Source organism: Biomphalaria glabrata, chromosome 15 (assembly GCF_947242115.1).
Source record: "Biomphalaria glabrata chromosome 15, xgBioGlab47.1, whole genome shotgun sequence".
In the NCBI taxonomy this organism is placed as follows: Eukaryota; Metazoa; Mollusca; class Gastropoda; family Planorbidae; genus Biomphalaria; species Biomphalaria glabrata.
In genome coordinates, this window is record NC_074725.1 from 7,907,400 (window position 1) to 7,931,271 (window position 23,872).

A 23,872-nucleotide genomic window follows, 5' to 3' on the forward strand; every position below is an offset into this window, starting at 1 on the left:
GAATTTGTTGATGGCCAAATGAAGATAGATAAGAAAAGCTTATTTTCCGATTATGGTTCTTTTAGAAAATAATAATATTGTTAATGTAATTGAATTGAGATCCTAATGACATTAAGGTGCTACCCAGAAATGAACTTGCAGACTTCCTTATTTCTTGGACCATCAATACTCAAAACTGTTAATGTATGTAATGTGAAAAGTTGTGTAGGAATACAGAAAATGTATGTGTATTTTTGTTTAAATGTTAAACTTCTGGTACTTTTATCAAGGATGGTTTGGGAATCTGGTAAACTCTTGGAATATCAACAAAGTACATGGTTAGCATCTGGTAAACACTTATCAACACAGCACATGGTTGGGAATCTGGTAAACTCTTGGAATATTAACATAAAACATGGAGTGTGTTTTCAGCTTGGCTGAATAGATTCTTATCTAACCATGAGAAAATTAAAGATTTTGAGGTTGTAACTATGGGGAGTGACAGTAGAGTTGAATTCAGAGATAAGAGACAGCAATTTGTTTGTAACTTTGAAACGAGTGTATTTAATTTAAATTGTTCAATATCTTATTTCCCTTGCACTTCAGAATCTATCCACATTGCAATTGAAAACTGTCTATATTGTTAATCAAAATTATGTTTATTTTTTTTTTATTCAAAGTTCTGTATTTAAGCAAATAATATGCCTTCGACTGTTTAGTTGGACTAGCTTGTCTGGGGCTACAACCAAACACCAACCTTTTAACAGTTGTGCATCTGGTAAACCTTGGGGTCTGATTCTTTGTCACTCTAGCATCATTGTCATATGTCTTTCCTAGCAGTTACTTAATAGAGTACACTCTTCATTGAGATTAAAATTTAAAAAAAAAAAAAAGATTTATCCCCAACCCTACTTCATAGCAACAAGAAACAAGTCAAGTGTGAGCTGAGCTGATTTATTTGTATCAGATTCATTGAAACATATAACAAAATGTTGAGTTTGTACAAACATTGCACAACATGTAGGAAAACCAAATGGATCAATGAATATAAATGTCTGGCTTGTCAATACAAGCAAATGATCAACAACACTGATTTGACTATACAATAATTAAATAGGTTTGATTTCAATGGAAGTAGATTGTAGAAGATGGACAAGAATCGTTTAAATGCTAAGGTTAAAATTAATTATACAATGATAATCAGAAGTAGGAAATTGTCTTACAATCTGCCATGGGACAGCATTGGAAAACTGGGTTCTACACATTTTTCCAACAAAAATAGTCATTTGTAAAAGTGAAGCAACCATAAATTAGGTACCATCTTAAATGGCAAAAATAAATAAATAAAATTGAGTAATTGAACTTCTTACAAAGATACATCATTTATTTACTGATGATTTGTTTGCCAGACTAGATCTCGAATGAGGAATTGTGTCAAAGAACTAAGCAGCAGCCCATTGAAGTAGATATCCTTCAGAGATGCTGGAGATGAATAGGCCACACCCTTTGCAAGCCTGCATACAACATCACAACAAAGCTCTCACCTGGAACCGCCAAGGTAAGAAAAGAGGGAAGGGGGGGGGGGGCAGAAATTCATGGCACTATGATTTGGAAGCAGATGCCAAACAGATAGGCAAGATGGGACAGTTGTAGAGACTCGCCCAGAACAGAGACACCTGGATGAAGCTGGTTGGTAGCCTATGCTCCTGATAAGACCAGGAGCAGAGAGATGAGACTGTGTTCTGACTATCAATTCTCTTAAAATACAAAACTTTTTCTGTTGGGTTGAGTGTGAAGCACTGCAAAGACTTAGAAGAAAAATAAAACAAGTTCTATTTCACTATCAATAGATTTCAGAAATTGATATAGGACTAATGTTTATATTCACTGAAAAACAATAGAAGCCAAATAATATATGTTCAGGACAATGCTTTTTGGACCTGAATTTGCAAATACGGTCCACCCACATTTAATATAAACTGAGGAATGAAAAAAGGAGGGGGGGGGGGTGGGGGGAGGTTCTGTCAAAAGGCTGAAAACATGATGATACTGTATTCAGCTGAAATTAGTTGATTTACTTCTACCATGAACAGAGTTGTAAGGACATCTTTCACTTGCTACTGAATTGAATGTCCTGCAGAATTGTTTTTTCACATTGTGTGTATGTGTGTTAAGACTTCATTAAAACCTTTTAGTTGACAGCTGATGTCAAGAAAATGGTGGAATTACATAAACAGGCCAAAAGCTAGTTGGCAACAAGTGCTGTGTTTTTAAGAAACAAATTTACATGTATCAGAAGTATTTACAATGATTAGGAGAAATCATAAAGTATATTTAAATTTGGCCTTTAAAAAAAGCTTTTTTTTTTTTAAAGTACTTTGGCTGTCATAAAAAGTATAATGATTTCCAAACCTTTAATGTTTTGTTGCAAAAAAAACAAAAAAAACTAGGAAAACAAAATAATGACATTCATAAAACAAACAACTTTGGTATCACATGTTTTTGTCCTTGTGTCAAAAATAAATACATTAAAAGAAAAAACAAAAGTTGAAAGTAATTCTACAATCCATTTCTTAAAAAATATTTGGAATGAATGGACTATAGATTGAAGCCTCTACTTGAATAGGTTCAGGCTCCACCCAGTTCTATCAAGAGCCTATTGATAAACACCACATTTACTTCAACTAAATTATAAAACCTGAACAGACTCAACAGATGGAGCAAACCTTATTTCATTTAAATATAAAAAATATCGGATCAGACGTTTCTTAAGTCCCTCCTCTTCATATTCTACATAAAAGCAAAGTAAAGTTGAACAGGTGTTACATTATCTAGGCCATCAAGCACCATCATTAAGATGCTCCAGATCATAGAGCAAACCTTTTTTTCTTTGGCTTCTTCACTATTGAGTTAATAATGCTCCATGTAATATTATTGCTTTTTAAATTCAATAATACTAAATTAAATACTTCATCAAATGAAACCCTCCCTCCCACCAAAACAAAAAGGCAAAAATAATTCTACTAAACATAGGGAAACATTTTTCTTATAACATTTTGTAATTTGAAATAAAACACAAAGAAAAAAATCATTGCATATGAAATAAGAACAAAAATAAAAAAACATTCTGAAGCAGCAAAAAAAAAAAAAAATGTAAACATTTCTTTCACACAATGAAAAAAAAAAAAACAACAAAGTTTGCAACACACCATTTAGACTTCTGGTATGCAATATGATGAGGATAAAACTCTCAATCTACCATACATGGTAAACAATTTTATTTGGGCAACTCAAGCATGTAAGGCATGCAAATATTTTTTTGTTCGTCAGATTTTCTCCTGAAGAAATTCAATCATTCAATCTGACTTTTTAGAACAGATAATACATTGTATTATGCTTTTTAGTTTTGTTTTGTTTCAATAAATAACATTTCATGACTGCAAAAACATGTAAAATCAAATGTCATATGAACTTTCATTTTTGCATCAACTTTGGGACATTGACCAAAAGCAATTTATTTTGAAGTCCAGATGACAGTCATTCAACTGAATAAAATAGTGAACAGAATTATAATACAAAGATAAAACACAAAATCAAAATAAAAAAATCTCTTAGTCCTTAGACACATTTATTCTTTACTGAATCTCTCCTCATTCAATGTCTCCTTAGAAACATTTCAAGTAAATGCTGTACATTACAATTTGACAAGAGCAATAGCAACATGTTCTTTGTGTGGTATAGAACTTAATGTAACACCAGGCTCATATCCCACAACTGAAATGGGAAAAAAAAAGCATTTAGATTATTAATGCAAAAATTTAACAATGCAAACACAAAACACTAATATAGGGAATTTTTTTTTTTCAAAATTTGTATTGGAACAGTAGGAGTTAAAAAGAAGAACGTAAAGGTTCTCCTTTAAGACCTTTTGATTTATGGGAGGCCGATGAGGTTAAACTCATATATTTCTGTGGTCGATGGTTAACCAATGCGTCATGAGGCCAGCACAACATATTTCAGGTACCCATTAGAGTTGGATGGACTCCCTAAAAAATTAAAAATTTCAAAATCCCAGTTTTCTAGGATTCACCAGAACTCCAGTTTAAAAGCCAAGTGTTTTACCACTCATCCACCATGCCCCTAGAAGAGATTTTAGTTTAAATAGAAAGTGAGTCTTTGGCTTTAATATAGATGAATGGTAAAATTTAAGTGAACTTTGTTTTGAGTTCAGTAAGTAAGCCTAAGTAATCCACTTTCTTGAAAAGAAACTTGAGTCAGAGATTCAATAAAATGTAAAATACAATTAATTACACTGACATTGTCATTTTGAATATTATGGTCTAGTTTATAAGCTGATTGAAGAAATTCAAAGAATTATACCATTAGATATGCAACTCACCAAACATTACCAGCAGACCTGGACAAGTAATATCATGAAACAATTTCTGGAATCTTAAAGTCCTGAATTTTAAAGTTCTAAGATTTTGATACAATTTAAACAAAGGCTAATTGAGGGAGCTGTTGTGGTATAATCAATTTTCAGATGTCACTTTTTTTTTGTTACAATAAGAAATACATAGTGAGGCTTAGAACTTTAGGTAAGATATATATAGCGAAGTTTAGAACTTTATGTTTAGAACTTTATGTAAGAGAAACATAGTGAGGCTTAGAACTTTACGTAAGAGTTACACAGTGAGGTTTAGAACTTTATGTAAGAGATACATTGTGAGGCTTAGAACTTTACGTAAGAGTTACACAGTGAGGTTTAGAACTTTATGTAAGAGATACATTGTGAGGCTTAGAACTTTACGTAAGAGTTACACAGTGAGGCTTATTGTTATACTGTTATTGTTGAAGTAAAGCTGAGGTGGACTATTGTAATCAAACTGAATTTCCATTTGTTTGGACCAACAAAACTAACCTATATTATCGCTTTATGTAAGAGATACAAAGTGAGGCTTAGAACTTTACGCAGAAGAGATCATCTCACCTTCATGACTCTATCCTTTCCTGTAGTCAGGAGAATTTTTCTAGTCTCATCCAAATGCATATGAACAATACTGTGTTTCATATCATGGAAAGTGGCATGTGGAGCTTTTCTAGATATATACAGAAAAATACTTTTTCAATTCAGTGTCTTAGTTTGACTTAAATGTGTCTTTGAATGATTTACATATTAACTATGGATTAAAATAAGTTATAAGCTAACACTGGATCAGGTAAATGTCTAAACTAACTGCCGCTAATGTTGATTAATGGACAAAATTACAGGTAGTACCAAAAAAAAGATAAATAGTACCAAAAATAAGAAAGATAAAAAGTCTTTAAAAATTTCAATGACCAATTGGAAATTCTCTCTTTCAAAAGCCTTTGCTGTTGTATGCAATGCAAATGTCACCTAAAAGGTCAAGAGCAAGTGGCTTCCCAGACTTGTCAAAACGAAATTCAAGTTTTGGACAGGCAAAAAAGAATGTGACATGTACCATAAGTCAAAGTTTAGACTGAACAATACAAAATATGACCAACAGAAAATGTTTTCTTTTGAAAAGGCCAATTTATTTAGACTTTACAGAATCTTCGCTGAAAAAAAGATCTTGAAGAAAGGGCAGTTTTAACATTTTAGAAACATTTTATTTTAATACGTTGATTTTTTTTCTGGAACTAGTTTTGTTATAGACACAGCTCAATGTGATTCAAAAAAAATATTCTTAAAAAGGGAGCTTACTCTTCTGGTGTTATTGCCTCAAAACAGCTGTCACACACTCTGACCTCATATTCATAGCCCATGTTGGGGATAGTTGACAATTTGCTACAACAATTGTTACACAGAGCCTTTCCACAGTTTCTACAGTGGTGCTGGGGACAAATTCAGAGTTGAAAGAAATTAAATATAGAATTAACAAAAATAGTTTGGAATGTCTGCTCAAAATCTCTATGATACAAAAAACAACTCATTTCTTATTAGTAGGTAAATGCAGGGTTTCTGCACCAAAGTCAATATGAAATTCCAGAAGTATTCCAGAAATTTTTTAATTCCAGGACATAAAATTCACGCCAAAATATATAGCAATAGTCAAAGTTGATGTAATTTAGGTTTAATAATTAAATTAAATTACCATACTCATGGTATACAAAATTCTGTCATCACTTTTCAGATATAATACATTTTGCGCAAACTCGGAAACGCGAATTTCATATTTATTTCCGCCACGATGGCCCATCCACTGCAATGGCGCCCAATTTTTTTAAGCCGTTTTTTTCTTAAATCGGAAAATTCCAAGACATTCAAGGAGATATTTTAAAATTCCAGGAGAGAAAAAGCTAAATGTGGCTCAGCAAAAATGTCTAAGACAGATTTTAGTAGTCAGCAACAGAGACCCTATGTCGAAATAAGACTTGACCACTTCATGAGGTTGTGACAGAGTGTCGCATGAGGTTTGTGGAACATGTCCTCTGACAGAATGAATCATGAATACCAAGAGTTGCATAGACGCCAAAACAAAGAACGCGCAAACAGGGATATCCTCGTATAACTTAATGCCACATTTCATGGAGGGTCTAAGAGAAGTGGACTGGGAAGAGGCTGCTGACATTGCCAGTGACAGATCTCTATAAAGACAGCTTGCTGCCCAATGTGACAAACAGCTGGGGAGGATCTAAATCTAAGCAAGTCTAAGTAAAGACATGCATATTTCAAATATTTATACAATTTTTAGATTTGTATAAACAAATAAAAAAAATAATTCTTATTTAAAAACTTCTTGGCTTAATTCCCAATGCCTACTAATTGTCAGAAAGTGATAAGTACCTGCCGAATACCAACTTTTCTGTCTGACCACATTTTGCGAAAATTCCAGAAAAAAGGTGAGTCACACTTTTGACAGACATCACTTTCTATCCAATCAGGAGTCTGGAATATTCCAAAACATAAAATTAATTTATAGTTTGAAAAAAACAACAATACATGACATAATGATAAAAATAACTGTTTAAGTTTGGCTTGAAGTAAATAAGCTTTCCCACGTCCACACAGCTCTGGTGAATATTACATAGCCAAATTTAACAATTGCAACATAGAGCATGTTAAGCTAAGGTAAAATGTCAGGTTTGACAAAACTGCTTGTTACTATAAAATCTACAGACCTCCAGTCTTTGGATATCCATGTCCCAAATGCCCAGAACACAGTCATCAGAACCAGACAATAATTGGCGTGTGGACTTAGAATGAGCTAAACCTTGAACCTTGTCTCTGTAATATAAAACAATTTAATTCCCTTAGCAAAAGAGATGAACTTGACACAGGAGTTCCCAAATAATAACCACGTTTGAGAACCATGGACAGAACATATCATTAATAAGATAAAATATGCAGCAATATAAAAACACTTTCATTACAAGTTAAACAAAATTGGTAATACTATCAAACATAGATTAAACAAAGTCAAAGGCAGACATAATGCTTTAGATTCCTGAGACTCCTTGTGAGCCTTAACTTCGCAACTATATCAGAAGTTCTTTTAATTCCTATCTATAACATAACTTCTTGAAATGTCATTTAGATATTAAGACTTTTGCAAAGAAACATCTCAATATATCTTTAGACTAGAATGTTTCAAAAACTTTTTCAGGAATGTATTATAAGCATGAGTGGTAATGCTACATTGGTACAGCCTTTGATTGCCCTGCCAAATTTCTTGTATTTAAATCCTGATAAATACTACTATTAGAGGGCATTTTTCACTTCACTCAAACATCTATTGGGTAAGCTCTGTTGCACTATGGACCTTAAGCTTTCAATGGGACACTTTAAACAGTTATAATATGTCTTACTTGTGACCTTGCAGCTCAAATGCTGTTCCCTTCCTGCCACCAATGTCCCAGACAATCACAGACTGATCAAAACTTCCACTGAATAACAACTGTTTGTCAGGATCCCAGGACAGACATCGAATACTACCTGTAACATAAGATATACAGCTCATTGACAACTGGAATTCAAAGGTTCAAAATTCACAGACAAATAAAAGAAAAGTTATCATTTCAGGCCTTGTGATCTTTAGGCCAGATGATGTTAAGGTCATCTTTTTCTATGGCCAATGGTTAACAAGCAGGGTGTCATTTGGCCAGCACAACGAACAACCGCATTTACTTCCCATACTAGTCAGGTAGCCATTAGAGATGGGTGGACTCAGAGACGCCTTAAATAACAAAATTCAAAATATTAGCCTTCACCAAGATTCAAACCCAGGACCCCAAGTTTGGAAGCCAACGCTTAACCACCCAGCCATCACGTTTACCATTTATAGCTTGATGTCAAAATGAATTATGTTTCAAATAAAAGAAAAAAAGCATCTTACATAATTGAACATATTGGTTAGTCTACATTTAAATCAGAAATAGTTTTACTTTTCAAACGTGTTAGTTTTGCTTTATTTAATACCCCTTCATATAAATATTTAAGGACTTAAATTTGCTACTTCTAATTAAAAAAACTAAAACCACAATAAAGCAATGACTGGATTGTCATGAGAACAACAATGTTCTTCTTATGTCAAAGTTTAAAAAGTTCTGTAAAGGTGTTCTTGAATTCAATGAAGAACAGAAAGAAAAATTAAGAAAAGAAGAAAAAAAGAAATCTAACTCCAGTATATTTAACTTTTTTTTTTTGGCATGTCAGTGCATAACAAAACTTCGAGAACAAAAGGGAAACATAACATATTGAAATGAGGTAAGACTATTGTGTGTGTGTGTATGCGCGCTTCAGGATTCTGATTTTAGCCCAAGGTTCATGGAGTTCAATTCAATACAAATGACAGATAACAAAGATACTTAAGTTTATTAAGTCATAGGACCACACAACATTTATCATGTTAGCAGTGCAGTACATTGATTCATGCCTGAATTCAGCAAGTGATATCACAGTCACAGCTGACAAGTTATCAAGCCAGTCTAATACCAAAGTACAGCTTGGTGCAGTCTGATTATACAAAAAAATGATTTCATGTATTCTGCTTGGCTGGGTTTGATAACAAATAATTTTAGAAATGTATAGGGTTTACAGTAATTAAGTCAGTGGGAAGGCATTTAAAATGTGATCAAGATAACAGCAAACCAAGTTTAGTCATCATCAAGCAATCAGACATTTAAATTTAAATAGAATTTATATCCAAACTAGCCACAGTCTGTCTTATTTAAAGTATCAAGACTAATAATTGCCCCAGTTTCATACCAACAACACACCCTATTTGTCAATGCCAAGAGTTAATGTGTGATTTATGATGCTGATGAATGGTGTGTATCAAATATAGCACACTGAGTCACATCTGTACAAACTACAGAAACAGCACCTAGCACTTGGAGCTCTTTTCCAAGTTATCAGTAAAGCTAAATGTGTTCCAATTAAACATTCATCAAATATAAAAAATCGGCCCATTTAATACATGACTGCATAGTAATCTAAAGCAAAAACCTGTCAGAGAGTGCTATGCCATAAAAGTGATCTGTTGCTTATGTGTCTTTCACGTTTTCCAAATTTAATAAATCAAAGGTTATAAAAAATTCAGGATTCAATAACTCAAATTTGTGTGATTATCAATTACAAGAGTCATTTTTCCTGCTTGGATATTATTGAATCGGAGATTATTACATACTAGCCTAAAACTTCCAGCACGATGGCGGTGAATTGCAATGGGTAGGGTTTCAACCTGTGACCATCAAGATGAAAGTCAACAAGCTTTTTTGAGTTAGGGTTAGAGTATGAACAAAACTGAATCCCCAGTAGAATTTTTACAGTTAAAAAAAAATAAGTACAAAGTTACAATAATTACTGTGCATTTTGAAATTATCATTTTCTATATACATATAGACAAAATGTAGTATTAGTTTTTAATGATTTTTAGACAACAGTGATTTAAAAAAAAAGAAAGAAAGGACGGAACTGAGCAGCCAGTAAACCCAGGATAACGGCTGATGGTGAAACATGAGCATTTAGTTATTGAAACACAACTGGGAATGTGTGCAGACAAAAAGTGCCAAAAAAACAAAAGATAAAATCCTATAAAAACCAATTACAAGCAAAAATAATAAAACTATTTATTATTCTAGAAAATAGCTTTTGTAAAAATGAAGTTATGTATTTTATTTAATAATAATTTTATGTTATATATAATATTACTAAATAGTTCTATTTCCAAAAGTTATCTAATTGGGGAAAAAAAAAGAAATTTTGGACAACAATTATTATTGTTCAAATGTTATAAATAAAAATAAAATAAATAAAAAAAAAATAAAGAAGGTCAAGGTAAGAGGAAATAAAATTTAATCATGGTGTGAATTTTGCACCTGCAGAGAATTAGTAGCCACAATTTGACTGTTCAAATGTGTTTCACTTTCCATAGAAAAGAAAACAGGCATAAGATAGCAGCTCTAGTGTTGCTTAAATTTGTTTCTGTATTCTTTGTTTCATCTATTGGTTTTATAATATTAAATATACTGTGCATATAGCTCAAAGCTCAGAGGCCAGAGCTGAAAGTTCTCCCAGAACAAAAAAAGTCACCACAGAGAAAGACTAATAAGATCATTTAAAAAGTGTACCAAAATAAAACAAAACAATGAAATAACCAGGCTTGGATGGAGTGATGATGTAGTGATAGATCTGCAACAGTATATAGCATCAAAGATTTTTAAGAAAATCAAACAAATAGATGATATAAGTGGTGATCAAGATTAAGTTGACTTCTGCTACATGGGGATAGCTTCATTTACCCTTAACAAAAGTGTTAGATGTTTTTATTGTCATTCTGATGAAATGATAATGAATTGTATTATTTTTATTTAATTACCAAAGCAAATTTATTGCCCATTATTGAGCTTGTCAAAAGGTGAACTAACTTATATAAGCCTTAAAAAACACACACTATTTGGCATGGTTATTAGCAAATGATTTGGCACATCAAAACTTCCAAATTAAAGCATCATTGGTTTAGTAAAAACTTCTGTAAATTAAATTATAATTTTATTTTCTTAAACTGATTCTTATACAATTGTATATGAGTACATCAATCTCATACAATCATATATGCATGGTATGGTTTGATCTAAAATCCCAACATATTTATGTCTGTAGGTTGAAGAAAATAGTGAGCCTATAACACTCAAATGTAGAACAAAACAATCATGTCAGCCATTTTTACAAATGGTTTTCTATATTTTTCATAAAATAACTTTTAGATACTGTGATATCAGCAGCTAGTTAAATTAGAAAATGTTAGTTGCTTAATATATAAGAATTAATATTCTTTCAAAACTTTCTTGCTGCACAGTTGATTCAAATGCCTGTGTATTCAATTCTATATTTTCTTAAAATGGTTTTCTAAATTTTTACTGATAGATTTTGTATATCATTGTCTTGTAATAAGATTAAATCTTTATTGTTTCCTTTTAAGATAATATCTACAAATAATACACAAAAGTTTTTGCATCAGAATACTTTATTTAAAAAGGATAAAATTATTTCACTAAATTCTGTTAAAAGTTGTACTTGAAAAAAAATTGAAATAATAAATTAGCATAAGACTACAAAAATTAATCTCAATTGAGAATTTAAAATTTTAATGTGTATGTTCTTTTCTTATACAATTCAATAAAAACAGAGAAGCCCTTTTTTTAAAATTATTTCAAATTAATGACTAACTACTAGAAATATTTAAAGATTTAGTTTAAAAAAAAACAATATAGTTTTCACTGTTTCTATTCAAATGTATTATTTATTTATACCACATTGGTAACGATGGAGTACAATGACTATTCAATTTTAAATAGTCATTTAACTACAAATTCTAAGATTTTAAATGCAACAATTTAAGAAACACATTCCACATTTTTAAGCTTAAAAAAAAAAAGTGAAAAATATTTTGCAAAAAGCAGTTGGAACTTAATGCCCAATGTTTCAACTGTACATGGAGGCAAGCTTGGATGTACAAGGTTTTTCTTACATTATGTGAAGAAAAATAAAAGGAGATTAAATATGTTTTAACTAGTGTGATTGAAAATTGTTTTAACAATATGTTGAGAGCCTAAAGGTGAGTAATAATAGCATAAATGTCACTACTATTGTTGTTTTTTTTTACTTTAAAAAATGTTTAAAGTTGAAATAACATTTTTAAAATTTTTTAGTCTTTAATTTAAAAATATTTTTTTTTAACTTCCAAAATTTTATTTTTATTTTTATAAAGTAGTGTTAGGTAAATTTTATGCTGACACCAAGGGTAATGTGAAGAAAGCAAATTGTTTGTGTTTGTTTACCAAGACCAATCAACAAACGCAGAGCGGACAATCCAGGGGCTGGAGTTTTTGACAAATCTCTTCGAAAATTGAGGAAGCTCACTGTGAAAAAATGGGGAAGGGTAATTTCTATAGAAATTAATAGAAGCTTAGTATAACCTCTGACCTCGCCAAGTGATAATTTATTTTAATGTTCTTCCTTTCAATTAATAGTTCAACTAAAAAAAAAAAACTGCTGCTAAACACATGGATTTAAATAAAATATAGTAGTACAAAGCTGTGTTAACTAAATATAAGAAAATATTTGCACTAAATGTGATATCACTTAAAACAAGACAAATCTTTTGCTCTATAAGACAATACTTTTTGAAAAAAACTTTTTCTTGAAACAAGTCATCAAATTTATTTACATGAGCTAAATATTAAAATCTTTAAATCATCAAAATTCAGAGAGTCTTATCATTTGCAAAGCACTCTTGCGATTCCTTGGATTTCACCAGAAGGAAATGAAGAGGAACAGGTAACACACACACAAAAGTGCATTTCAAGAACCCATGAGTTGAAAGGTAAGAGGTTAAATGGTCAAAGAAAGTACAGGATCTAAACAAAATGTAATCAAGGATTTCAAGCAGTATTGTATTATTGTATTAAGTGAAAAAAATAAACTACTAGATTTGAGTAGCACTGAAGATCTATGTGGCAGTTAAGTTAATATGTAATTATAAAGAAGAGGCTCTAAATATGTCAGGGTAGTTTCAAATCAGTGGAGATGCAGATTAATTACATTAACAATAAATATGAAATATGAAAGAAAACCAATGATCTGGTCAAATGACTTGATTTCTAATTTCATTTTTTTTTAATTTCATGTGATAGTTCTCATACCTAAACCTAAAAAAAAGTTTAATCAATATTTTTGGGTTTTAAACATTTAATTTACCTTTCAATTAATTATGGTTTAGCATAACATACAATACATAAATGAAAAAAAAGAGCACGAAGAATAAATCCAACTGCTGAACCACCAAATGAACAAGTCCACCCTGGCATATTTTATTAGTAATATTCTTTGTCAAGAAAGAAACTGATGGGGTAAGACTACAACAGCCTGCCCAGAGATCATATCATAAGGTAAACAAGCAAATCCTATTCAGCTAATAAGCCTAAAACTATGTAGCAAAATGTGTTGACCAGACCTGCATGTCCTTTGAGAGTAACAATAAAGTCAAATGAGGAGTCCTTCAACTTGAGCACTGCTACCTGGCCAGAGTAATCACCTATAAACACATATTTAGACTGTTCATCATATCTGAATTCAAGTCAAGGCTATAACCGTGTTCTGTACAAAATAGTTGAATTCCCACAAATAGGAGTTAAGACTTTCATAGTTATTAGTCAGACAGAAATAAAAAATTTGCATAAAAAATATTTTCAGTTTGTAAGATTGTTAACTTATTAACATAAGCATAAAAAGATATTTTTTACAGTTTCATAATGGTGGCTAGCTGGAAAATTTAACAAATAAAAATGCTACCAAGAACAAAGGATACTCTAAACACAGACACATTGCATTAGCTTGATAGCCACAAAACCTGCGCCCAGTTTCAGAACAGTGCCACATGAAATATTTATCTTTTCCACAGCTAAGTACAGACTCCCATGATAAACAAAACTTGACTGAAGTCACACGACTTTGGTGAGCTGAGAATAGTAAAATTATATAAATAAATAAAAAGGATCACATCAATTAGACATTGCTTAAAAAAATTACTTTAATTCACATGTTAACCTAAAAGCCAAACTTTGTATATTGTCATAGGTGGTTGAAAGACATAAGGTAAAATACAATTGTTAATACAGGCAAAGCTGAAGTCTAAAGGAAGTTCACATTTGTGCTACACATTTTTTGTAGTGGTCAGAAAAAGGATGCAGAAAGAAATGTGTACACAGAATGTTTATAAGTGTGAATAAAAACATTGGCAGGAACAATTGATTCTTAGTTTGCTATTAATGCTTTTTTTTTTTTTAAAAACTTTTATCCTATTTCTGGCTGAATTGTAAACATCTTGTTAGTAAGCAAAAGCTGTTGCTTAGCAAGACAGAGATGAAAAAAAAACAACATATCATTCTTTTAAACAGATAGGACAACAATGTACATTTTGACAATAATAATAATCTTTATTATCCATAAGAAAATTTGTCTTACAATTCGTGCATTACACCCAACAAAACTTTTAAACTATAGAAAATGTAGCTAACTACTAGTTATGTTTTTGACAAATTATTTCAATCATATTATTATTTAACTCATTGCCTTCGTACCACTAGTATTTTAACACACATTTAGCACTACAACTAGTTAGCACACTAAGCACTTATGCTAGTTAACACATTAAGCATACAAGAATAAAAATCCCATCAAGCTATACCAATGTAATCTCTCCGATGTATGAGTCTGTTGTAGTCTTCTGTAATTTCAAATTCCTGTAAAAAAAAATTTAAAATCTTACTTTTACTAATGATAAAATGTACTTATTTAAAATAATTGATATGCATGACAAAAACATAGTCTCATACAATGATGATCCCAAATGAACAACTTTACAGACTCCCTTGTAGCATTCTAATTCTATTGTAATATAAAACACACTCACAGTTTACACACACATAAACAAAAGAAAAACAAGCAATTGTAATTAATGCTGAAGAATCAACATCTTAATTGATACTAACCAAGCATCAAACTGAAGTTACATTATACATACAAGGATACATATTAATACATATAAGGAAATCTGAAACAGGATTACAATGGCAATTGGGCCTTGCTGTAACAAAAAAATGCAAGCTTTGACTATATAACCCATGGCAACTTTTCTGCAGGGAACAGTTCCAGGGAAAGAAGAAAAAGGCAGACAAAAGAAAGGGAAGAAAACAAGAAATGAAAATGCCTGTCAATGAAACTCTAATCCTACAAATACAGAAAAGAATATAGAGAGATGGTCTGGTGCTCCAAAGGTCTGAAAGCCTAAAGAACAGATGAAGATGAATAACTATTTTGTTACAATTATGTTTAAGTAAATTTTTATTTGGTCCTGAGAGTCCAGTTCATGGGTTTCTATGCTGATGGCTAATGATTGTAATAGGGTTGTACTATGCAGCCAACAGAAATGGTTTACATTCTTCCCTGCTATTGTTTATGAAATGTATTACGAGTGGCTATTAAATATGCTTTCTAAAGTAAATGTGATATTATTAATTGGCATTATCATGTAGCATGGAGTCTTTGCAGTCAAGAGATTAGTTTATGAAACAAAAGTACAGAATATAAATCCTGTTTGTTTTGTTTTTAATTAAACTCAGGACTAATAAATTTATTTTTTGTCAGCATCTAAAAGAAATTAATGTGGCAGCATTACAATATCCTAGAAACATATATATATGGCCTTCGTCAGTCACAAAGCAGCTAGGGATCATCTCAAGGAAATAAGATGAATACTTGGGCATTAGCTATGGTTGGAACGATAATGCCAACACAGCCATTCCCCCCCCCTTCTCCAGGCAGCTGATCTATCCAAAGCAAGGGCTGATTCAGTTTGGGATCAGTGGCTATATAGGCTCTGCCAGGGTATATCATTGTAAACTGCAAGAGGGTCCAGCTGCAGATTTTTCCTCAGGATTAACTTCCAGAGCCTTTCCCATGTTTGGGTATAGTGCAAGGCAGCAGAGGTTTGAATTCAGAATTTCCCTTCTCCCTAGTAGGTAGGCAGCAAGGCTAACAATCCCTTCCTGCATTGGAAACAATGACCATAGAAATATGGTATCAGTCCTTTGCCTACCTTGAAAGTAATAGGATGTATGCAGAACTGCTTGACCTGAAAACCACTGCCCAGTTTATCTTAGAAATAGGGTTATCAGAACCTCTAACTTGTTATGAGAATGTAGAAAAACCAAAGCCTTGCATTATGACAATTATACATTACCTAAAATTCCATTAAGAACAAACATCTTCCTCTGATTGTTTAGCAGGTGCACAAAAGTAGTTTATGATAACAAAATACATGAAAGTGTATTACAAAAATGAACCTACAGATATTGTACCATTGTCTTGTCCAACAAAAAGCCTTCTTGTCTCTGGGTTGTAATTTACACAAGATGCCTCAGCTAAAAGAATTCAGTTGAAAAGATCATTGAACTATCTGTATATATCATTAAAAATTCACACAATGCAATCCCTTATATACTTTACACAAAATGTATTTCCAATTTAGTGTTGATGACTAAAGCAGATTAAAAGTTAGCATTTTAAAACCTTTTTGAAATTCAGTGTTTTCAGCTAACTTATAATGTTAAATTATAATGTAAACATAGCCTATACAATCTTTTGTCAATTAAATTTACATGAAAAACAATTCAAGATAAGAGTTTTATAGTTTGTTATTCTTTGTTTTGGTGACTCAATTTTTTTCTCTGAAACTAGAGCCAAGAACCCAAGCTAATGCAAAATTGGAAAACTAAACATTTTTTTACATTTGATTTTATCATTAAAGCTCCTTCAGGACACAATACATAATTTTTTACATTTTATAATTCCAATATTAATCTTTAGGCCATTCAATTATGCTTATTAATACACTGAAGGGAACATTAGACATTCTTAACTACACAATTACAAATTTCTATATTCAATATGAAGAAAAAAATGGAAAAGTTTTCTCTTTTACACTTACATGACATTGAATGGCAAATACTTGGCCAGTATTGACCAGAGTCTCTCTTCAGCCATACTCGAAGGGTTCTGAAACAGCAATAGATTTAAATGATAAATTCTCAAACTATTTGTTTAAAATTCTTGCTATAAAAATACCCATTAAATTCAAATTTCACCAATAAGTTACAAAGATTTTTGTTGAAAGGGGTAGAATCCAGATCTAAATAATAATTATGAGTCACATATTTTTGTCAGTACCAACTAAACAATTGTGCTTGACAATTTAGATTATATGATATCAATCTAGATACATCTATAGAATATTATATAGCTTGTAGAACTTGCATATCTAGATTCTAGATATTTCTAGTTCTAGAGATAATTTTTTCCCTTTAATTTATCTTTTTTTTTTTTAACAAATAAAATAGCTCATAACAAAGACATAGATCAGATCTAAACATTAGATTAATATCACTAATAAGACTCAGAAACTTAGTCAACTTCACTTGAACTGAGTGTCACTAAGATAGTTGAGTTAAAGTGGGCCTGAATAGGTGTTCCACAAACTACTGGAATAATGAACTATTAAGCCACAAGAACCTAAATTAATGTCTCTCAAAAATAAGCAAAGTGTTCCGCTAAATACTCCAAATGTGCGAAGTGTTCCATTAAGGAAAAAGTTTGGGAAACACTGTCTATAGTAACAGTCATATATATGATACTGATAGTATAGTACCTATTTTATGAATTATAAGTATAGAATCTCTGAATCTAAAGTAAATATATAATCTATACAACAGTAACTTGTAGTTGTAAGTCTAATCATGATTGATTCATTTTACAGTTTTACTTTTGTCTCAGTCTCAGTCACTGCTTGCACTAGTAGTTATTAAAAACAGAATCTAGCACCAAGAAAGACCTTATCCTTTATAGCTAGACATAATATAACCTTATTCTAAAGAATGAGTATAAACTAGATCTATATGATAATATAGTAATTTTGATAATATAGATCTTACTAATCTATCTTCTTTTTTATTTATATATCTTTTAATATTTTTTTTTAAGTAACTGTCTCAGTCTGTTATAAAACTTTATAAGATAAGTCATCATAATGATAAGTCTAAGTCACTGTTGAAGAAGAAAAGGGAGAATGACCTCCTCCTTATTAGTTTAAGTTTAATCACATTTAATGATTATCATTATATATAATATATTAAATTTTTATATTATATAGATCTAGATCTAATAATAATAATATATATAATAAGGTAAGGATAAAGTCAAGGCACATATAAAATAAAAATAAACAAAAATCAAATGACATGATTGTCATGATTATTCATTTTTTATTGTTGATTAAAATGATGTCATCAGAAGTAAAACTTAGACGATTAGACATTAGTAAAAGACTAAAGAGTAAAGTGTCTAAAGTAAAAGTGACTAAAGTTTCTAAAGTTAAAAGTAAAAGAGTTAAGAGGGGGTAAGGTAAATATTAAAACTAAAAGTAAAACTAGTAAAAGATAAAAAGTGAAAGTGAAAATCAAAATGCTTTGAAAAAAAAAGAAATAAACTCACTTATCATCACTAACACTTATAACTCCATCCTCTCTAGGAATTATTATGGCCTCGTTAATAGTGTCTGGACATCCTTCAATTTTATTTAGCAAAATGGGTTTTCTTACATTTCCCTGTCTCCTCTCTTCTGGATTTATTTCCGCTGCCATCTTGTTAATGTTTTTGTCATTGTTAGATCTATCACGTGATAAAAAGTAAGAGCGATAACAATAGATATTTAAAAATTTGGCCTAATAGATCTATATAGAGTTTTGTAGTTGGATATTTGAAAGTTTGACTTTGGAACAGTGAATGTCTTGAACAAAGTATTTTATAGATTTACTAGTCTTCTTAGCTTTAAAAAAAAATTAAATGCGCCATAAATATAATTAGATCTATAGACTATAATACATACTACATCTACTATTTGGCAACCAGTTTTCTATTGGCGATGACGTAGCTGGCAAGGGGATTTCCTGAGTGTTTTGGCCCAGAATGGGCTATGCATTTAAAATCTAACCTAGATCCTAGTAGACCAGTGATGCCCAAAATACGGCCCGCGGGCCAGATCCGGCTCGTGGCATGGTTCCATTCGGCCAGCCGAAATGTTGGCACAAAGTGTAGAAAATCCCCCATCCAAAAAGAAATTGTTGACAAATGTATCTTTACCTACGTTAGGGCCCTCAATTTTTCTTTAATTAATTGGTACAAAGACCAGGGGCGTAACTAGGGATTTGGGGGCCCGGCGGGATTGACCTCTTTGGGGGCCCCTAGCACTTTGACATTCGACATATGACATGAGATAATGTACGCAAATATATATACGCTCAAAATCAAATTGGTTCAGTATATCAGTAAACTTAACAAAAAAATAATCATGAAGACTCTTTTAATGAATATTGCCGTTGTTTATTAGTTAAATAATGCACAAGTGACAAATCTAAATTGATATCGCTTCACGTCGTGCATTCTGTGCAGCAAAGACATCTATAACAACATCTACATCGATACTTTCTAGTATTTGTGACTTCACTGACAATAAAGCCATGATAAGCCTTTCTTGCGTCATTGTGCTCCTGAGATAGTTTTTGATGAACTTGAGCTTTGAGAATGATCTCTCACATAACGTAATGGAAGTGGCCTGAGTTAGCGGTATTTGGAGGAGGTTGCAAAGTTTGAGCACACGTAATTACCATATGAAGCCTTTTTACGTAAATATGTCTATTGGTGATTGTATTACTGGTTTGTTGATGAAAAGTACTCGTGTATCAATGACATCATTGAAAAAGCGATTTTTCATTTATTTCATCATACAAACGGGAAAAGTAACATGGTTTGTCATAAGCGTGTCTTCATCTAACAGGTGTCTTGGTTCAAGAAGAAACACAAAGGTATCCATTTTCTTTCCAGCTTTTGGAATCTACCCTTCATCTCCATATGAAATCTGTCCAGCACTTCTGTCGCAACACTTTTGAATTGCAGTTCTATTGACAGTCCTACATTAGAACTCAACTTCCCATCAAGTCTTTTCTTTCTTCTGGTTGTCTTGATTACAGGGAATCCATAGTATTCACTACCTTCTTTTGCTTTTTCGATGGATTGGATTTTTGTCAGTTTCTCATCATTTTGCAGAAAGCATGAAAGGGTACTAATTTCTTTAGCAGCTTCCCGTATATGCAGTCCAGACTTTTGTAGTTTCTTCTGAACTATATTAATTGGGCGCAGTAGCTTTGACCAGAATTCAAGATAGGCAAAAAATTCTTAATTCTCCACTGCATGAAGAAGATTCTGTGCTAATATTATATGGTATAACGTCATTGTTGGTTGTTTATGTTTTCTGCGCAAGCAAAAGGATTCAGAGCATACAAAAGTGGGAAAGATCCATATCTCGTTATGCTCGAGTATAGAAATACTCCGATAAGTGGACTGCCGTATTCACCATCACAACTGCTGACGAGTAGAAGACTCAGGGAATCATTCCAACTGATCCCAAACTATTGAAACCATCGGTAGCTGAAAATGCAGAGACATTACTCAACGAACGATAGATGAAAAGCAAAGTGAAATACGATGCAAAAGCTAGACTACCTAAAGATTATTCTGTCAGAGAGTTCGTCTAGGTCAAACATAGCAGAAAACAGTTGTCATAAAAAAACATTCAGCACCCAGATCTTACATCATAAAGACAAACGATAGAAAACATACAGAAGAAATCAACGCTTTTTGAATATGAGTTTCGATGAAGACATCTCTGGGTACTATGATACCGATGAAGACAATGAACTGCAAACTGTTGGAACAACGAAACAAACAGTTATAGACCAACGTCTAGAGAACTTGTGGTGCCAGTCAAGACAACCAGAAGTGGACGAATTGTTAAAGTTCCTAGTAGAAACTCATATTCAAAAAGCGATCTGAATAAATTCAAAAAAAGTTCAGGACTTCATAGGCCCCGCGCTAATTCTAAGTATTAAATTAAACCATTATAACGTAAATAAATTAACCTCCTGATTTTCCAGGGCCTCTAGGAAATCTCATGAAAATGGCAAATTATGCGATAAAGTCCTGAACTTTTTTTGAATTTATTCAGATCTCTTGAAGAATAGACCAAATTGACATTTTGGGGTGCCAATAAATAGAAAAGTGGCATTGCGAGCTTTCATTTGATAAAATTTATTGCAAAGACGAAAGTAGGGCTATTTTCTAATAAAAAAAATAATTTTGACATTATCCTTATCCTTACCCAGACTAGGCCCCGCGCGATCCGTTTCGCATAGGGCCCCGCAAATGCTAGGGCCGGCCCTGCTAGTAGATATCACTCTTAAGAACTTTAAAAGGAAGGGTGTGATAATATCACTCTTAAGAACTTTAAAAGGAAGGGTGTGATAATATCACTCTTAAGAACTTTAAAAGGAAGGGTGTGATAATAACTTCAAAAGGAAGGATGTGCTAATATTATGTGATATTACGTCATTGTTTGTTGTTTATGTTTTGTGCGAAAGCAAAAGGATTAGATGGAAATAAAAAGGGAGTTTCTATTGAATGGAGGAAAGATTAATAGGAGGGTAATAACTCGAGTGTGAAGTTTAATTCTGAAATTATAGACGCCAAACCCGAATAATGGACTAGTTTAGCATTGTTAAGAATAACTTTTAGATCTGTTATATATACTCGATTCTGTAAATTTTGCTTCAAGTTTAATTAGTGTAGCCATAAAATACTCGCCATTTAGATCTATTATTAGTATGGTAACAAGATAACTGGAATTCGCTGTACATCATGCAGTTTTATTCGTGGCAACAAAGTTTAAAATGTAAAATTAACTTTAAAAAAAACTTTGATCTCTGTGGGAAAAAATATTTTTAAAATGTCAACAAAGTCAACGTACTGATAGACCTAGATCTAGGTTTAGTCTTTGTGATTAAATTTAATCCATAAATGTTGAAAAAAAAAGACACCTGTTGACACTATTTGTCAATCAAATATATTAATTTATGTATTTACAAATACATTTCGGACACCCATTTGGGGGACCCCCCTAGGTGGGGGCCCGGGGGGATTTTTAAATTCTCCCCCCACATCCCCCCCCCCCTTAGTTACGCCACTGACAAAGACCTTTAATATTTGGACGGTTAGTGAATGGAACTCTGAATGTAGAAACGGCATTATAAAACAAATATGGCGACATTCTTGATTTAAGCCGCGAAAAAAAAAAGTTTAACTACGCCTACTAATTGGAAGATCGATGAGAATATTAACCCAAAAGAGAAAATGAGTCTTAGTAAAGCTAGCTACAACGTTGCTAATTTGTAAGGACGTAATCATCTTCTTTTTTGAAATAACGCCTGTATTATATAAGATAAGATATAAAGCCATTTTCTGGCGCGTGAAAAAAAAAAAGTTCAAATATCCAATTCATTAATGTAATGGTTTCAAATCAAATAGTTTCAAATTCAAGTCAATTTCAATTCGTTTTTGTACCTTTTCGTTCATGTGGCCCGCGACACGAATGTCGGAAATTAAAATGGCCCGCTGGTCGAATTAGGTTGGGCATCACTGTAGTAGACCATCAATGTTGCTATTCTACAGAAAGTTCAAAAGAGACGCATATTTCTACAATTTAGTTCTTATCGTCCAATTACTTCATACACTTATCAAAGTGTTAATCCAATCGTGCATTTAAATTATAGACTTTGCTAAAGCATTGATTTTCCTGGCAGATACAGGCGACTAATAGTTCAACGGAAGGAGCACTTGTTCGAATTTGTCCTGGCATATGGTATAAGAAATGTATCTTTTTCTTCGTGTTTTCTGGGTAGCCTATTTAATTAGGTTGTGTTTTTGTATTTCCTAATCATGTTTCAGTGTTTTACACACACACTCACACTTTTCTTTGTTCTTTGTACAGTCACATGTCTAAATCATAACTATACATTCAGACCTTATTTATAAATGCACCTTACTATAGTGTAATCAATGTTCAATGTCTTTTAAGCCATCTTAACATTTTAGTTCCCCAAAATATGATGATAATGTGGGTATAAAGTTATTGGACAAATAAGCTATGTAGGCTACATAATCATGAGATTAGGCCTACGGTAAAACTCAAAGATGGAGTGACCTCTCTATTATAAAAAGAAAAAAAAAGAACTAGCTAAATATGTAGCTGAGCGTGTGTTAGATTTTTTTTTTTTTTTTATAAATTACAATAGTAAAAATTATCTTTATTTTATGAGAGCTGGATTTCGTCACAACAATTATAATGTTCACACCAATCGTTTTTATTCTAGTGTTATTATAAAGGATGACATCTTATCTGTTTTGCAGGTTTAATTTGATATGTTTATTACCATCTAGAGATCTGGCGATTCTAACAAATCTTTGAGATTCCTATTAGTCGACAACTGTGGAATATTTGTTGTTCCGGGGTTTTCAGAAGGACAAAGTAGGCTATTTTCAGATTAGATCAGATAGTTACCTCTCTTCAAAGATGAGACCTGATAGTAACATGTCTTTAATGATTAGACCTGTTGGTTACCTCTCTTCAATTATTAGACCTGACTGTTACTTTTCTAGAAGTCAAGTTTGGCAATTGTAATCACTCTTAATATAGAATTTAACAAGAAAAATATTAAAAATTATTTAAAAAAAAAAAACAAGCTTATAAATGAAGTGCAATTGTATCAATTTGGATCACTCATGTAATTACCGTGGTTGATTTTTTTGTTATTATAGAACTCTCGAACTGAGGTCATCAGATGTGTGGTGTGTACTGTGCACATCTCCATCAACAAAGGGGGGAGTTAAATAAAACCTGACGAGCAGACGACACTAGAGCCATTC

General features: G+C 32.0%; 1 protein-coding gene across 3 annotated transcripts; it reads right to left on the reverse strand.

The window, feature by feature from the left end:
• Window positions 1-917: 917 nt before the first annotated feature.
• LOC106057188 (WD repeat and FYVE domain-containing protein 2-like) lies at window positions 918-19,009 on the reverse strand. Of its 3 annotated transcripts, XM_013214282.2 has the most exons (14): window positions 18,945-19,009; window positions 18,551-18,727; window positions 16,992-17,059; window positions 16,352-16,425; window positions 14,691-14,745; window positions 13,812-13,962; window positions 13,458-13,570; window positions 12,283-12,363; window positions 7,810-7,936; window positions 7,123-7,228; window positions 6,788-6,889; window positions 5,705-5,835; window positions 4,970-5,078; window positions 918-3,753 (listed from the first exon to the last, which is right to left on the reverse strand). In XM_013214282.2, exons 2-14 carry the CDS (start codon window positions 18,697-18,699, stop codon window positions 3,724-3,726), a joined length of 1,296 nt encoding a protein of 431 aa, XP_013069736.2. In that variant the 5' UTR covers window positions 18,700-18,727; window positions 18,945-19,009; the 3' UTR covers window positions 918-3,723. The 3 variants fall into 3 exon arrangements, with proteins under 3 accessions (XP_013069736.2, XP_055868070.1, XP_055868069.1); XM_056012095.1 differs by lacking the exons at window positions 18,551-18,727; window positions 18,945-19,009 and adding an exon at window positions 18,298-18,390; XM_056012094.1 differs by lacking the exons at window positions 12,283-12,363; window positions 18,945-19,009 and having other exon boundaries at window positions 18,551-18,811.
• Between the last annotated feature and the right edge of the window lie 4,863 nt (window positions 19,010-23,872).